Source organism: Pseudopodoces humilis, chromosome 3, assembly GCF_049639895.1.
Source record: "Pseudopodoces humilis isolate 2021_Gansu_Grassland_sample_001 chromosome 3, ASM4963989v1, whole genome shotgun sequence".
NCBI classification, from domain to species: Eukaryota; Metazoa; Chordata; class Aves; order Passeriformes; family Paridae; genus Pseudopodoces; species Pseudopodoces humilis.
The window spans coordinates 108,253,979-108,272,269 of record NC_142202.1 but is presented as its reverse complement, the minus strand read 5'-3'; the positions used below and the strand labels follow the sequence as shown (position 1 = coordinate 108,272,269).

General features: G+C 48.0%; 1 protein-coding gene across 2 annotated transcripts in view; it reads right to left on the bottom strand.

Moving 5' to 3' along the window:
• Nucleotides 1-275: 275 nt before the first annotated feature.
• TNFRSF21 (TNF receptor superfamily member 21) overlaps nt 276-18,291 on the bottom strand; it is a 35,122-nt gene continuing 17,106 nt past the window's right edge. For both annotated transcript variants that reach the window (XM_005521818.3, XM_014251475.2), the window contains exons 4-7: nt 11,803-12,068; nt 5,354-5,407; nt 2,606-2,825; nt 276-1,724 (exon numbers count right to left, since the gene is read on the bottom strand). In XM_005521818.3, coding sequence (XP_005521875.2) covers nt 1,495-1,724; nt 2,606-2,825; nt 5,354-5,407; nt 11,803-12,068 — 770 coding nt within the window. In that variant the 3' untranslated portion in view covers nt 276-1,494. The remainder of the gene's footprint in view (nt 1,725-2,605; nt 2,826-5,353; nt 5,408-11,802; nt 12,069-18,291) is intronic.

Sequence of the window (18,291 nt, the reverse complement as noted above, 5' to 3'; positions counted from 1 at the left end):
CCCATCAGCCATCTGATCTGTCACTGCTATGGGGATTAGCACAGGTCCCCCAGCCCAAACAGGGCGAGGACCTGCAGGGAGTTCCAGCAGCAACCACAGGGAATCAGGGCAGTGCTGACAACAAAAAGAAATCAAGTTTTGGCCTCAAAGCTACCTCCTTATGACCCCCAAACTCCAAAATCCCCCTCATCACCGTGGGCATCACAAGTGAGCCCCCGCCCCAACCCAGGTGTCCCCGAGCAGAGGCAGCTGTTAAGGAGGTTAACGCAGAACTGTTCAAGTAACAAACACCTAGTATTTATTAATAAATTAGTACACCAGAAGGCAATTTTTCAATTCATTCCCCTCTTCCCCCACTCCCACCCCTTCCCACGGGGCAGCTCATGCCACCCTCATACCATTATTTCTTCAAATTGAGCATAGTACAGACTGTTCGTTACGGGAGCATAATAATTGCAAATATAATCAGACAGACTTCTTACGATGCAGCTTTTTGTCCCCCACAACCCCCACCCCCGACCTCTTTTAATAAAAAGTGAAGTGTGATTTGAAGAGACTACAGAGACCACATAAGGTCTTTGGAGAACTTATCAGCCATGTCTGTATAAAAAACAAGAGACACGAGTGTAAAAGCATAGCTCGGTTTAAGTCTTACAGCACGAGGAGAGCGGGACCACCGGTGGCCTTCACCTCCCCACGTCCAGCACCGGCTCCCTTCAGAGCCCCACCATTCCCACATGTGGCAAGGCAGAATAACTCCTTACATTCGACTGGAGGCAAAGGACCTTTCCACTGCCTCGAAGGTTGGTGGAGCTTGACCCTTTTTCTTGTGGTTTAAGCGCTTCTGCTGTAGCGTATTAGGAGCGCGATGCGTTGTCCAGGTGAAAACCATACAATAAATAACCGTGCTAGTAAAATCTCAGCAATGATATGAGCCAAAACAGGAGTACATTAAAAAAAAAAGTCAGCTCGGGTGGGAAGCTTAGCTGCGTTAAGAGACAGTAACCAGCAACAACTGGGGTGGGATTTTTGAGTGTTTTTGCCATTTACTGCCCCGAGGCGAAGGGAGGTGGTGGGAGACGGTCACTCCGAGCGACAGCTTTGACAGAGGAAGGGGGTTACAGAGCAATCCCCAATTTGATGTGTTAGATTACACCAGATTCGTGGTCTTTTACTTCATTAACTGCAGTTTTGGACTTTTTTTGTTTGTTTTCTTTTTTTTTAAAGTGCATCTGCTGATCTGATTGGAATGAGAACAAGGAGGAGAGAGGCTCGGGGAAGGGGCAGAGGGTGCAAAGACTTGGACTGAGCGATAGAGTTACGGCGGAGGGGTGCAGTGCTGGCAAGCTGCACCCCCTCCAAAAACCAAGGACACCTCAACGAAAATACTGGCCGTATATTCTACAACAAATCCCGCCTGCGTATTGTTGGTCATCTTAACGAGTGCCAAGCTAGGTCTAGCAGATATTCGGAGAGCGTGCGGTGACCCAGTGCCTACAGTAAATCGGGAAGGTGGCTATAGACAGAGTCCAGGAGGGTCTGGCTGGCTTCCTGGCTCTTGACTCCAGCGATCTCAAATAGCCTGTCCAGCTTGTCTTCAGCCTGCGGGATCTCCTCGATCACATGGAGCTCCTCGGGGTTGAGGATGTGCAGCATGTCGTCAAAGATGGGCTGCAAGTCGCACGGGTCCAAGCGCACCTGGCGCAGGACGGTGTCCTTCTTTTCTGTAGGAGGAAAGGGGATTGGTCAAGAAACTCCTCCAGAAACCTCTGCTAACCAGGGCTCGTTCTCCTCAGTCCATCCCCTGGTGCCACCTCTGGAGAGGGACACACCACAAGCAGAACTGAGGGAAAAGATGGAGGGTGACAAGTGATGGGGAGGAGATGGTGAAGTGCTGCCGAGGCACCTCGGCCAGGATCCTGCAAGAGCAAACACAGCATTTCCAAATGCTGAATGGCCAATTCAGAAAAGTGAGGGCAGGAGAGGAGCCAAAAAAGCTGAATTCTGCTCTTTCAAGTTGTTTTCATTGGGTAAGCTTTATTTTCACACCCAAGTATAAATTTGGTAGATTGACTGAGCTCAGTGTTTCACCTTCACCAGAAGTTAAAAGATGATTAAATGCACCAAGTTAAATGCAGTAAATTAAAGCCCCTAAAATAAGGGCAGATGCCTAATGGTACTTTATGTCTGCAGCAAAGAGGACCAAGAGTGAAAAAAATTTAAAAAAACCCAAAACAAAATCCAGTCTGGAAATTACATTCTCTGGTTTCATCTCACGCAGAAATGCACAGGCCAACATAAGAGCCAAAAGTCAACAGAAACACCCCCCAAACACCCAAGGATGCTACAACTTCCCTGGCAGAACTTCAAAGAGTTAAAAGTCTTTAAAGGCTTTTAAAAGCCTCTGTCTCAAATCTGTATGATTTTTGCTAACAGGATATTAGCAAAACAGGAATGAGGATGTGATAAGCATATCCTGGAGAGCCAGTTTCCCCAGTTATTTACTTTAATGATATTGTGTGTTGGGCAGCTCTATCACATCTGCTGACCACATGGAACATGCCATGGTGTCCCTTCTGTCTTCCCCCTCTGCCCAGGTTGGTACCTTTGGTAATAAAAGAGCCTGTCCGGCTGAGCGCGGAGGAGCCGCTGGAAGTGGAGTCGCAGCGCAGGAGAGGCTCGGCTTCGTCGACAAAGAAGCATTTCTTCTCCGAAGGAGAGGGCTCCACGGTGAGCACGGCTGCCTCGGGAGGCTTGGGGCTGGGCGTGGGTGCGGGGCTCACCGGGCTGGGGCTCACCGGCAGCGCCAGCTTGTCACCTTCCAGCTTTGTGGGGAGGAAAGAGAGGGAAAATTAACTGGGGGCACGCTACGCCAGTGTGTACACCCAAACCCACCTGCAGCCTGGCTTTCAAAACATTCCAGCCCACCCCCAGCAAAGGGTGACCTGTTCTGCTGGCCCACAACAGGCACAGGAGATGATCCAGAGTGGACACCAGCACTGGCATTCGGCACATCAGGCAGGAGCGGTAACATGACCCACACCCTTGGGACACCTGGTAGGAGCAACCTAGATAGCACATGCAACCTCAGCACAGCATTTTAGTCGGGTTTCCCTTCTCAGACTCAGTTTATTAAAACCTAAAGAACAACTCTTGGGGGCAAGAGGTGATGATGCCCAAAACCTGCTCCACACCTGTTGCTTGCCAGAAGCAAAGCACAGCCTGACTCCACAGCTCCAACCAGTGCCAAGGCAGCAGGGCGAGGGCTGAGACCCTTCAGGGAATCTTCAGTGCAGCACATGGCACTGACCAGGTCCACATCAAATTAATTATTTGTTTGCCCCATCTCACCCTTGATCCCGTGAGCATCCCACTAAAGCCTGATGGAAAAGTCCATCCCACAAGACTCCATGTTCAGAGCAAGAAAGGACAGGCAGGAGCTGGCACTGACCACAGTGTCACCCAACTGCCTTGCTTTCTCCTGTCCTGATGTGAGCCAAGGGCAAACGTTCAGCTCTACAGCTCCAAAGACATCAGGAGCAGCAAGCACTGCTGGGAAGCACTGCACTAGGAAGCAGCACCATTTGACAAGTGACAGGTGACAAGTGACAGGACAAGATGAAATGGCCTCAAGTTGCGCCAGAGGAGGTTTAGGTTGTGTATTAGGAAAAATTTATTCACCAAAAGAATGGTCAGGAATTGTAATAGGCTGTCCAGTAAAGTTCTGGAGGCATTAAAAAAAGTGTGGGAGTGGCAGTTGGAGACACGGCTTAGTGGTGGACTTGGCAGTGTTGGGTTAAGGACTGCACTCGATGATGTCAAATGTTATTTCCAACATTAACAATTCTATGATTCTATGAATTTGGATGCTGGTGTGAACCTGCTTCCTAATTTGACTGTAATCTGCATGTTTCTTCTAAAAACTCCTTCCTACCTCCAAGAGAGCAGCCAACATTATCTACCCTCCTCTGCCTCTCAACACCCCTTCAGGGTGCAAATCTGAAGCAGAGCATTTCTAGTTCCCAGTCCCTGCAGGGATGAGATCCCAGGCCAGCATCCCCACATCCTTGGCTGGCAGCTTGGGCACTTCTGCAGGTCTAACCCTCTAAACTGGTTATTTTAAGGGCCATCCAATGTTTAACATTTTTCCCCAACCTTGCGTCCCTGCTTGACCTGCCAGGGAAAAGAATTGCAAACCCTGTCCCCATGCAATTCCCTCTCCCAACAGCATTTCACAACCCTGTTTTCTCCTACAGAGAGAACATCAGGCTATTCCTGATAACAGGCTTTTGCCTACAACCCAGGGGTAAAATGCAAAATTGGGATTAAAGGCTGTGGGAAAGGGTGCTGCTGAGCCACCTCCGCTCCAGCATGGATGTGCCTGAACATTCCTCATCCGTGTCGAGGAATTTGCCACCCACAAATCACATGTCTGCTGGGACGCCCATTAGTTCACATTAAATTAACATTGAAGCCTGTTCCTGGTAGAATAAAAGGGGTTTTTTTCCTCCCCTCATTGAAAATAAACAGGGGAGGATTTGTTCTAGCTCAGCGCATTACGCAATAGCCATGTTAAAAATAAAAGTCAGCTTTAATTTTTAATTAAAAGAATCTGCCTTCTCCTCTGAAACTCCCTTTCCAGTACAGCTCATCATGGAGAATCAGCAATGGCCATTAAGGGGGAATATCAAGGGAAGGACCAGGACAGCAGTTGGCTTCTTTCCAAATTGTAATATACTGTGATATCCCCTGTAAAAATAACACAGGCTTTAGGGGTTAGTTTTTCCTTGTGCAGCTCATCTACCTAATATCCTACCACAAACCCACCTACCAATTCCCAAAAAGGAGACTGATGACTGAGCAACAATTGGCCACGGGAGGGCAGGGAGCAGACAGCTGCCCCAGTGCTGTCTTCCCAGAACCAACTCATCTGGAGTTTAATTAAACAGCTGCTAAAACACGCTAGGAAAGACAACATCACCCAAGGTTATTTGACTGTAGCCGTCCTGGGAGCCCAAAGCTTTCCAAATAGCTGAACAGTTGCAAGCTTGAGGCAAAGCAAACAGGATGCTTGGATGTGTGTTAATGTTTAAACCACTGGAAGAAAGCAACTGAGAATGAAGGCTTTGAAAGATTAGGGAATGCGAAAGGTTGCTGCAAGGTGAAGCCTGTGGAATAGGTGTAAAATCACACTATTCATAGCCTGTGACTCACTGCATTGAAACCATCTTGGCCATTCCTATTTTTGTGAACTGCAGTGATTGAGTGAAACCAAGCTCTGGCTGGGGAAAAAAAAACCACAAAAAACCCTCTTGCAACCCTTCTGCCTTTCCAGAGCCATGGGATTTCTCACCTTTACGTCCTCGGTGCTGGGCTCCTGCGCTTGCCACTGGGGCTGCATCTGCACCTGCAAAGGAAGACACGTGGGACACTTAGATGCACAGTCCAGCATGGAAACCAAAGGCACTGCAGTGGCTTTCTTACATCAGCAGCCTCCTACAACCCATCAGAGGTGCTCTGCCAGGTATTTTTCTTAGGGTTTTTTTTTTGAGCACTGCACCAAGAGCTTTTCAATGCCAAAAAATATTAATTTTAAAAAATCCTAAAAGCTCCTGTGTACTTGTAGCCCTTTGGACTGCAGTTTGAGCACCAGCATCCTCTTGGATCCCAATGCATCAGGGAGGGTGCTCTAAGCAGCTCAGGGTGTTTGAAGGCCCTTCCTAAAAGAAAAGGGGACAGAAGGGGATAGGGGCATGAGAAGACATAAGCTTGGCTTTGGTTTTCTTTCACAGCTGCTCTCATCAGCTCTGTTTGAATGGGTTGGTCCCATTTGCTGCCTGTTTCACAGTACTGCAATAAAAGCTTAGCTCAGACAAACAGAAACTGCAGCTGCTGTGCTAATATTAGGAAGGAGCAGCAGCAGGCACTAAAAAACACCCTTCCCTCAGGCGATGCTTCCCAGCAATTCCTCCTGCCGCAACCAGGCGGGAACAAAAGCGGGTGGCAGGCTGGCTGCTGCTGAGGATGGCTGTGCACCCTCTGGGATGTGGGGGGAATAAATTTAGCACCGAGGCAGCCACTTCCCAGATTCCCTGCCAGAAGATGACACCCGACTGACACCAGCCCTTATTCCCAGGTCTGTTATGCCTCCGTACGGAATGCGGCAGGAAAAACCCCGGCACGTGGAGCAGGGTGATGCTGCAGGCACAGACTGGTGCTGCTGTGGAATGCTCTTGCTGTGGACACACAGGATAGGGAGCATCCCTCTGAATCAGCAGCTTCATAGTGCACAGGGTGTTTGGGGATACACCCTGGGGGCAGACCCTGACAGGTTAACCACTACTGGCAGGGCCATGAGGTCTCACCGAGGTGTCTGAGAAGGGCAGTGATGGTGTGTGGTGCTGCAGAGCAGGAGGCATGTCCTCTGCAGGGTGGGAAGAGCATGAGGATGCTGGGGTGGGAAAGCCCAAATGTCGTCTCTGTGCCCTTCTCTTCACCTGTGTGGTTTCAGGAGAACGCTCAACCCATCTCTGGTGGAGTGTCTTCCCTCAACGCAAGGCAGCCCTGGGGAAGAGCTGCTCAAACCAAGCCTCACATAACTTGGGATGGGCAATGCTGGGTCTGGGGAGGGTTTAAATGCCACAACCAAAACTGCAGCCACCCACGGAGGAAACAGCTCTTGCCCATCAGCCCTGCCCTGGCTGTCTGTGGGCCAAGTGCTTCTCAAGCGGATGATGTCTCCAGGAGAGCTTCTGGTGGCTTCTCCTTTCTGATGGATTTGTCCACTCACTTTTTCAACTCAAACCACAATGAAGAGGTGATAAAAGCCCTGATGAAGAGGTTCATACCCAATTACAGGCTGAGTTAGTCGATACTGAGTTTGGCTAGTAGAAGAAATCATCTTCTAGTTTCCTCTTATGCTCCTAAACCCATTACACTGCAAACACAGAGGCCCCAGGAGATGTGGCCACCACAGCAGGGAAACCTCAATGTCACTGCATATATAAAGTTTATATTTTTATGTTTATGCTGTTTCTCTTTGCATTACTTTATGAATTATTACATTTTGTTTATTGCTGTTTATTATTCAGTTTGCTGAAAGTCAAGTCATAGCTTAGAGCAAACCTGGAGTGATGCCCACTCCAGCAAAACCCAGCCAACCCTACACCTTCCCCAGGGCTCTGGCCACTTCACCTTACAGCTTTGTGCCTCAAATAAAACCTGATGCAAGTCCAAAAGGCAATTTTGTTCTTTTTCTGGCTGCCTGGGTACTTCCCAGACCACAGGCCCCTCTGGCTGGGAAATCCATCCACCAGCTTTACCCTCACTCCAACTGCTGGCACTTGAACGCAGCACAAACCAAATTCCTAATTACTGGGCTCAGCCCAGTCCATTACCAAAAGAGGAAGTGAAAGGGATGGGTGGGAGCTGTCAGGGGCTGAGTTTGAGGAATGCTGCTCCAGGCCCTTCAGGGTTTTGACCTGTGAAAGGGCAAGAAACAGAGCCACAAGGCACTGCCACAGCCACGTGCCTGGGCATGGGGTTGCTTTCACATCCTCTTCTCCTCTGAAATACCCCAAAACCCCACAGCTTAACCTTGCACCAGCCCCAGCCTTGACACATCTGCTGACTCACGGGATTAAATGCAGCATGAAATTAGCCACAAAACTAAACCTTGCTGGGCTTGGGGCTGTAGCCTTCCCCCTCTCCACCTTCCACATCTCCCTTATTCGTGGTTTAGGTTTGTTTTTCAGCTTTGCTGAGGCTGCGCTGCTGAACGCCCTGAGCAAGGCTGTTTGTTTCCCTTCCATCCAGCCCCTGAAATACTTCAGCCGAGGCCAGCAGAGCCATAAATAAAACGATAAGAGCTTAAAGCACTGCTCACAGCAGGATGCTCTGGGGAGCCAATATGGCCAGGCTGTGCCAGCTCCACCCCAGGCCAGCCCAGGTGAGCACAGAGCCCCTTGGTAGCTGCAAAATGCTGTTATGCACCACAAAAAAAAAAAAAATCTCATTACCCAGTGGGTATTGGTAAAAATCAGTTTTTCTGATTTTAACCCCAAAACTGGAGAATTGCAGTTTGCTGGGATGGCAGGGAAAAACCTCTCCCTTCTCCGCTTCCTGCTCTTTCCCCTATTTTTGTTGTCAGCACCACTAATTTGGGATGTGTCTGTGCTTGCTAAGCAGTGCCTAGGCTTGCCACTGTCTGGCAAACCTGCCTGCAAGGGGACAGATTTTTCAAACCTTGAGTCCAACAAACATTCATGGCCAGGGCCAGGCTTTAACAGGAGCTCCATGCATTAAATGCACCCCTAAAAACCTTCCCACAGCTTCTGCACTCACTGTATTTTCTGGCTCAGCTGCAAAAAACCCTGAGCAAAATGATTCAGAGGGCTAATCTCGGTTTAACCTAAATTCATCCAGTGCCATGCAAAACCAGCATAATCCCTCACAGCAAAAAAAGCAAGCAAGTCTACAGCAGAGCTGTTCCTTACCTGAAGAAAAATATTCCTGCCTCATGCCGTAACACTCCAGAGACTCCCCTTAATTCCCCTATTCCTATCAGGGGTTGTAAATATTTGGATTTCAGAGCACAAAAGGCTGCTGAGGGAACAGGGCGCTAGAGGAGAGAGCAGCTTTGCCTCCATAGGTTTTACAAGTTGAAGGCAGACACCAGATAAAGGATTTAAGAGAAGGATGCAATAGTGGGTGAGATGAAATCTTTTTAGGGTATGGATTTGCCATCTGAGAACTACAGCATTCAATAACAATTTTTACCCATGACTTGGGGGTGTCAGTGCTTTCTTATGACACAGGGATCATGCAGAGAGATGGGGAAACTCCATTTGGCACCCAGAGATGCTGGGCAGAGCCAAAGGCATCCAGACAACACAGCCATCCATGCATCCATCCCTCCTGCTCTCATGCAGGACACACCAGCACGCACTGGGGACTTGCTGCTGGCTCAGGGCACCCTAAGGGCATTGTGGCTGTCACTTGGACTCACAAAATGGTTTGGGTTGGAAGGGACCTTAAAGCTCACCTTATTCCAATACCCTGCCAGGGGCAGGGACACCTTCCTCTAGCCCAGGCTGCTCCAAGCCCTGTCCAATCTGGCCTTGAACACTTCACCGGGATAGGACATCTACAACCTCTCTGGGCAATTTAGCCACAGTGAGGATGCATGCATTTGCATTGCTTATGAGAGTCCTCAGTCCCCCTGCAGCACCAATAATTTTTTTTATTCTTTTTTGCTGTTTTGGGGTTTTTTTTTGCAAGACACCTTCTGCAGGGCTGGAGAGCACAGCCACTACTCTTGCCACCAACAGGGTGACCCATTCCTCTGGATCAAACCACTCTGGTGCAGAGAGAAACTGCCTTGATTTATCTGTGTTTGGATAGACAAATCACCCAGAGTCAAACCTCAATTAGCTCTAATTAAAGGCTTTCCAACCAGCAGATTAAAAAAACCCAAAGATCAACCTCCATGCTTGCTCCTGGCACCGAGCTCTTGGCTTCCTGGACTGCTGTGATGATGATGAGCCACCAGCACAATTCTCCAGGGATTTGGTCTCCCGTGCACAAACTGCCTTCCGCATTCCCAGCAGGGCCATTGTTTCACCACCCACATCGACAGCACAGGAGCCAGCTCAGGGAGAGGAGGCAGACAGGTTCCAGCAGGTAGCACCTCACAGAAACAAAATGTGCTGCTGTGCTGGATCTGTGCCCCAGGGTGCTGCCAGGCTGTAACATCCCACACACAGCTCCAGGATCTCCAGGCCAGGACAGTGGCCAACTCCTAAGGTTGATCATGCTCATCTGAAAAAGCCCAATCAGATGAACAGGGAAAGAGAATGTGACAGCTTGGGTGAATTTGTTCAAAACCAACTCCTTTGCTCAAATAAGCCAGACTTCTCATGTGGACTCTCACCAGCACCTGCTCAAAAGATCAACAACCCAATTTTACCCATTTCTAGAAAAACAAGTGAAACTGATGGGAAACCACCCCAGGGTCCAGGTGTGCTGAACACTTGAAAAGACAACAAACTGTTTTAAAAAACAAAGAGCTGTTTGGGAAGTCCAGGAGACTTGCATATAGTTATCCTTGAGATCTGGCTTTGCTCATTCTCTGGAATACCTGCTTGCTGTATTTTCAGAGTTACGGGCACAGCTTGTGGTTACTCCATCATTGGGAGTCCTCGCTCCTGACAGGTCACCCCATAAACCCTGCTCCTGGAGCCAGCACCTGCATTCTGTACTGTTTGATAAGCACAACCTGATGGTCTTGGCCAGAAGAGCCAGGGGCGTTCAGCACTGCAGAGGCCAAGTCTGTTAATTACGTGTCGTGCTGAAGAACAAGCCTCGTGTTTTATCTAATGTCCTTGCCCAGAGCTTTGTCACAGTATTCAAAGTCAAAACAGTAAGTACAAGGACACAGGTTACTAATACCTGCTCCAGGAGAGCAAGAGAACAGCATATCCTTCTGGACACTACACATGCTGCAAACTTTAATTCATATGTGCAAAATGGCAATTTTCTGACTCTCTTCCTAAACATAGCTTTGTCTTGGGTTTTTTAATTTTATTTCTTCCACCAAAGAGAAGGCCACATGCTGCTTAGTTACCAGGAGCTGAAAGGAAAAAAACAGCAACTGAGCAGGAGCAGGAGAGATGAGGCAGCTGGCAAAGCCAGCCTATCCAAGATCTGGGCAGGATGTTCAGCACATACTTGACTCAGGGTCTCTCCAAAACACAAGCCCAAGCTTCTGCCAACACATCCCAACTTCTGATTTCATACAATGGTCACAAGGGAACAAGGTGTTTCATACACTAAACAAAATAATTTATGTGACACAGTGAAGGGATCACTGTCCCTCATGTAAGGGGAAGTTTGTGATGGTCAAAGCAGAATTTGGGAATCTCTGTCCTGACAAATGCTCTGCTTCAGAAGCTCTATTGTGAGTGAAAGGTCCACCTTGCCAAAAGCCCAGAGAAGTCTACAAGCACTCACTTGTTCCCCTTTGGGTCTGGTCTGCCAAGGCAATGGGAAACGTTTCATCAGCTAGTTTAGGGGAAAGAAGAGCCATGCCTCAACCACCCCCATCTCCATCTGCATGTTGTCCCATTTGCTTCTATGTTCAGAAAAAGCCCCACTCATCACCTTTACAAATGCTTCTAGCAGATCACCGAGTTATCAGAGCCAAAAAACCGAAACAAGTAAGGCAGCAGTGGCCAAAACAAATCTGCCAAGGTCACTGAAGCACCTCCTGATGACTTACATCCAGCTGAGAACCTATTGCAGGATTTTCTGCAGCAATTTATTCTCCCAAAATACGGGACAGTTTAAGGCCAGCGCTGCCAAAGAAGAGCAACAACTCTGGAGGATTGCACACATGGCCTCCCCCATGCCACCAATCACCATCTTGAAGGAAGCAACACTTAGTGCTCAAGGTGACCTGGCCCTTTTCACAAATCCACAGCATTGGAGAGCAAGTTTAAAGGGGGATGATTTTTCCTCCATGTCCCTGGCACGAAGGCTCAGGTACCAGATCCTCCCGGTGATCTTCAAAGACATATGCAAAGCACACGAGACTCCAGAGCCCATCAAAACTTTGACTGGCATTTGAGCAAACGCTGGCAAAGCCTTGCTCAAAACCAATGCTCAGCTTCAACACGAGCCCCCAAGGAGCTCCATGAAGAGAGGGAGCTACTTGGCCGCACGCTAAGCTCAAGGCCACAGCCATGTCCCATGCAACCACATCTCACAAGGTGTGAGCTGCACCAAAGCCCAGCCCGGCGTTACCGGCGTGGTGTCCTCCATGAGGCCGCGGATCTTCTCCACCACGTCGTTGCGGCGGTGCTGGCGGAGCGCGCTGATGAGCTGGGCCAGGCTGGCCTCTGGTCCGCGGATGGTCCAGTGCTGCAGGGCGGCGTAGGCGCGCTCGTGGTCGGCCGCGTAGCCGTTGGAGAAAGCCGCCACCTCCCGCTCGCTGGCGTTGCACAGGAACTGGTAGATGTCCTTCCACTGGCTCCCCACCTGAGCTGCCACCAGCTTGAGGATGTCGATGCCTGCGGGGCACAGAAGCTACAGGTGAGGCAGGGGGGTCAGCAGACATCACATCTAGCAAAGATTCTCTCATCCCCAAATGGCCACACTTTGCTTTTCTTGGGTAGGTCTTTGACATTTTGTTGTAATTATTATTATTGTTGTTTTAACTTCTTTTATGAGTTCAGGCTGCAGGGAAGCAGCACCCATAACACACTCAACAGCTGCTATGCAAGTAAAAGGGTGACAGACCCATCAGTTAACTTAGCACACTCTAAAATCAGTAACTTAATTGTAAAATCTCCTGCACTCTTCAGCACAGGAAGACCTTGGGTACTCAGCCACCACACAGCTGCAGGAACAGGGCAGAAGACCTGTGCTCCCCCACATGCCTGCACTGCAGCCACTGCCTTGAGACAGAGCTGGATTAAGAGGTGAGTCACCAAAGCACCTTTATAAAGATGAGTACTTCCATAACAAGCACATACAGCAGCTAGGATTGCTTCCAGAGCCATTTCCAGTGCAGACAGGTGGGATGACTCAGTGATGGGGTGGGAGACGCTATGCCAGCTGAGCATTGAGTGAATGGAAGATCTGGTAGGAAACCAGAGAGCAAAAACGCACTTTTCCCCAGAAATGCACTTGAGACATTCTGGCTCAAGACAGTGAGGGTTTTCTCCGTGTAGGTCAGGGAGCAATGCAAACAGCACATTTATCCTTGAGTCTACTTCGGGTCAAGAGTTAAAGATTCAGATAAAGCCATATCTCCTCCAAAAGAACTAATTAACTCTGTTTTATCAAGATGAGCAACACCTTGTATCAAACAGCAACATGAAGGGTCAGCATCTGTGAGCTGCAAAGAGAAACTCACTTTTTTCAGAGAGATAACCACACCTTGGGTTTCCTCCCAAGCCAGTGTGCCCCCATGGCTATAGGGAGCACTTCTCTCCCTCTGCAGGCACAACAGCAAAAAATAGCTGCTTGCAGAAGAATAGCTGGGGAATGTAAGAATAATAGAGCTGGGGTTTTTCCAGCTGGCCTAAAATTTAACACTTTCTAATGCAGTTTAGCTCAAACCTCCCAACTGCACCTTCAGTTCACAGCTCTGATATAGCCAAATATATACATACAAAACCAAAAATTTATAGAAACTATACATACTTATATAGGTATTCCTTTTTATACAAGTGCATGTGTATATACACACACGGATTTATGGTACACACATTTTTGTATCTTTGTATTACACAGATAAATACACAGATAGATTTTATAAAGATGTGTGTACATATATGTATGAGGCCTGGACACCAGGTACCCACCAAAGCTGTTCTACACCTGCCCTCCTCAGCTGGGCAGGGGACAGAAAATGTAACAAGATATAACAAAAGGCTCCTGGGGTGAGATACAGGGAGTGATCCCTCACCAGTGACTGTCACTGACAAACCAGACTCAGCTTGGGGAAATCAGTCTGACTTTTTGCTAATCAAAGCAGAATAGGGTAATGGGAAATAAAAACTAAATCACTTCAGACCCACCTCTCCCTTTTTCCCAGGTTTAACTTTGCTCCTGAATTCTCTTCTTCCTTCCCTCAGCAGTGCAGGGGGACAGAGAGTGGGACCTGTGGTCTGTCCATCACACATTGTCTCTGCTGCTCCTTTCTCCTCCGGGGGATGGATCCTCACACTCCTCCCTTGCTCCAGCAGAGATCCCTTCCACAGGTCCTGCCAGCAAACCTGCTCCAGTATGGCCTCCTCTCTCCCCCTCCTTTTTCACTGATCCTGGTATCTGCAGAGCTGTTGCTCTCACATGCTCTCAATCTCTGTCTGCTGGCTGAAGTTACCAACTTTTTTTTCACCCTGCTTTTTAAATTTGTTGTCCCAGAGGCACTCCCACTATCCCTGATGTGCTCAGCCTTGGACAGTGGTGGGTCCATTCTAGAGCTGGCTGGCCTTGGCTCCCTTGGACATGGGTGAAGCTTCTGGCAGGACCAACTCCTGTAGCCCCCTGCTACCAAAACCTGACCATACAAGCGCAATACAATATATACACACATCTCTAAAGTATCTATTCAGCCTGATATATATTATTTGTATACATCTGTGTATATATTACACATGCTTCTGTATATCTCTATATATAACATAGGTATTTTACATATATATGTACATATGCTTATATAAAAAGAGGTATATAAAAAACTGTAAAGCTTTTGAAAGGTATTTTTGTCCAAACCTCTTCTCACTTTAGGAAAGCTTATCAAACCTGCTATATATAGACTTTAGTTTTCACTTCCAAACTAGATAACACAGCCATGAGCCCACAGTTCTTGGAGCATCCACAGATGGTGCTAAACCTGCTCTAAATCAGGAACACAAAAGTGCAAACCACAGTTGGTACTTCCCCACCCTCCTCCCACCACAACCACCACACCTTCCTGCCCAGCTGTTTACAGACACATGCTTGTACCATCTCACATGGAGTTGTGAGAGCTGGGGCTTCTCCTACCAGAAAAGCTTGGCCCACCAGCCCAACATGGGGGTTGCAGCCCACCCAAAAAAGCCCAAGCCAACCACAGGGCTTGGTTCTAACTATGGAGAAAAGGCTGTGAACCTGCTATTGGGATTTATTCTGGGGTTACTGATGTGACTCAGATCATTAGATACTGGTGCACATTGCATCACAACAGAGCAGCAGGAATTGGTTTCGTTAATGCTTCCCATTATTCAGATGAAGACCCAGTGGCCCTCAGTTCAAGGGACTGAGCTGTGTGCTTCCAGGCAAATCCCAAATTCCTCTCCCTCCATGACTCTGCGTCCAGGCTGGCTGTGCAGAAGCACAGGCAGCCCAGACCACACTGGCAGCCAAGCCCTTGTGTCTTCTGGTATCACATACCTGGGTGGGTAAGAAGCCCAAAAGACAACTCAGGTTTAGAGTCAGGTCCTTTAAAGCAGCAAACCCAACTGCTTTTTGCATAAAAGCAGCAAAATGTCTGATTTATGCAGCACTGTTTGATTTTATCACTCAAGTAAAAATCCATGAATACAAGGGTAGAGAAAGCTCTGCAAGGCTTGTGTACCAAGGTAATGACAGCAATGCAAAGATGGATGAGCATGTGTGGTACAGCCAATTATATATACATATATAGATATACATAGATAACAACTTATGCACTGGGATATATATATATATATATATATATATATATATATATATATATATATAGGTATATACAGAGAGACTATTTAAGTTGCTATCTCACTATATAAATCTTGCAGAGCTTCTTTACTCTCATATTCAGCAATTATTTTTTGCTAGGTTGATATATACACACACAGAGAGAGAGAGGGAGAGAGAGATAATGCTGCCCATTTTTCAATGCACACACACACATCAAGTCAGAAGCATCAGGTCTCCCTGCCTGTGCCGCCCTGCAGTGAGACAATGAGTTATGGCTGGGTGGGAGCTTTGTCCACACCCACTCCCATGCACATCAAACACACACAAGCATTAAAACATAATTTGCCGGCTTATGACCCCCATGTGGCACATCTAGTCAGCCCAGAAAAGGAAAAACCCATACACTACCTGTTCCTATGTACCTATTTAATGCTGACAAATCCCAGTGTTTACAACTGCTGTACTGGTGAGAGAAGTTTTCAGCTGCTTGCAATTTGATTTGCACCGGTTTTATGCGGCAGCACGACATTTATGTCCAAATGTTCTCACTCAGGATTTATGACAAAGCACTCATGCTTCTACTGACATTTTCAAGTTTAGTATATTTAATCTTTCCGTTCAATAAATTGGGCCCATAAACACGTTTATATCCCTTGGCAATAACATCCCTGGGCACGAGAACACACCAGGCAGCAGAGGACTTAATGGCGCGTAATAATCTTTGGAGAACAAATGTTCCATTAAAAATGAATTTGGAAATGTCTACCTTAATACTATAAGAACCTTAAACTCATTTTCTTGCAACTATTAAATAAATTTAAGGCCCATATGTTTGCGACATCCACTACAATATTGTGCAAACAAAACCCAGAGAGATATGAAGAGATGCAGACAAGAGTGCAGATTTGGCTCCAGTCAGTAAGAAAAACATTGCTCCCTCTGTTCTTAAAAAATAAGATTAAAACCATTACATGACAAGCTGTGGCTGCACGCCGCCAAGTATTACTGCTCACACTAAAATAAAATGGTAATGCTTATAATAAGCTTATCATTCTACTACTTCCATATTTCCAGAAATCCTACAAGTTACTCTGCAGAGCACTAAGAGTGCTGGAACATCCTGCTGGGATGGGAAGGTGACTACCACACTGCGTGCAGCAAAAATCCCAGCGCCACCAGAGGTCCTGGACTTTCTCCTTCTCCCTGAACCATGTGGGCCTTCTCCCACCATGCCCATCTGCACACCAGGGCAGGAGATGGTGCTCAAAGACCTCCAGACTGCACAATCCCAAGTAAAATGGCCAAGGTCAACAGAGATGGTGCTTTAATCCACATATTTCTTGCTTTCCATGTGAGGCTGGTCACAGCCATGTCAGGGCTATGCTAAAGCTGCTCCAAGATTGCCACAGCCTGAGTTGTCCTCCTTTTTTACCATAGGCCACAGGAACAGCCTGGGTGAGCTGTCACCACCATCCTGCTGCTAAAGCGGGAGACAGCTCCACCCCTCTCCATCATCATGTTAGGAACCATCACCACTGATCACCCAGCTTTGCTCATGCCTCAGACAATGGAATTAATGTGGAACACCCACAGCTGCATCTGGCTGAGTTGTGTTTCCCTGGTCAGCCCAGAACAGGCAAGGACAGATCTGAAGGATCCAGGACATCCATATGTGTCTTAGGTACCTGGGCAGGTGGCATTTCAGTTGCCATTATCTTAACACTCAAGTCTCTAAATGCTGTGCTAGGCTACACCATGTATCCCCCTAATATCTTATGGTGGTGATAACCACACCTTCAAGTCAGTACAAGGCCAAGATGTTCTGAACAGGCCAGTGAGAAGCCCAAGGGAGCATGTACACACATGTGAACACAGGCACAACCAGGCACATCTACAGCCAGGACAAACTGGGACAAATGGAGACAAGTCTGGAAATGGACAAATGCCTCCAGATTGGCAACAAGTCCTGCCTCTCCAGAAAGGTCCTCCCTTCAGCTCATCTACAAAGATGCTGAGCTGGAGGGAGGACCTTCCTGGAGAAGCAGGGCCTCGGCTTCTCTATAGCCTCCTGTCAGGGAGTTGTAGAGAGTGAAAAGTTCCCCCCTTGAGCTTCCTTTTCTCCAGGCTAAACACCCCCATCTCCCTCAGCCACTCCTCCTCAGACCTGTGCCCCAGCCCCTTCACCTGCTCCACTGCCCTTTTCTGGACACTGCTCACCTTTGCCTCATCTTCCCCATAAACACGATTTCAGTTTATTCAGTGACTTCCACTTGCTTATTTTGAATCTGGTTCAAGACTTTTCCCATCCACTTCCTGCTCCTTCAGATGTGCTCCACCTCACTGAGGTACAGTTTGATGTAGACAGAGCCATCAGCCCTACCACGTCACCAAGGTGGTCATTAAACACGCACTTGGGACTTGGCTGAGCTTTAATGCCTTGTTCTGGACAAGCCTCACTGCTCTCCCAAGCCGTGCTATTTGCAGGTTGGACACAGACCCAGTTCTTCCATCATTTGGCCTCAGGCAGGGCAAGGAGCCAGTGTGGTGTGGGGCCGTGACCAGCAGTGCTGGCATGCTCACATACAGCACCTGCAAGGCACCATTCCTCTTCTCTGCCATTATTTTTTTTGCATCTTCAGCAAACTTGAAAGCAGAGGAAGAGCTGCCCCACCAAGGTGACACCCCAGCACCCAGCAGCAGATGCAGGGAAGTCAAACCACAGCCACAGAGGTGCTGAGGCTCCTTCCTCTCCCCACCCTCTCACAATGTCATTGTTTTCATTCTCAGAGCTTGAATCAAACAACATTTTTCACAAGAGTGCTCCTCAAGAAAATGCCACCTTTAAGGGGAAATCTCAGGCTCAGAGTCCCTCCAAGCCACATGTCCTTTCACCCCACTAGTAATGAAGGGACAGAGTACATAGTACATAGAAAAGGATTAACACAACATCAGTTCAAGTTTTAAAGGTGCCTAATACAGCTGAGAAGGAAAGTTTAGAAGATCTCCCTGGGCTTAGGGCATATACAGTCCTGTGGAATGAGAAGCTCAGCAGCCCAGGGTTCCAGA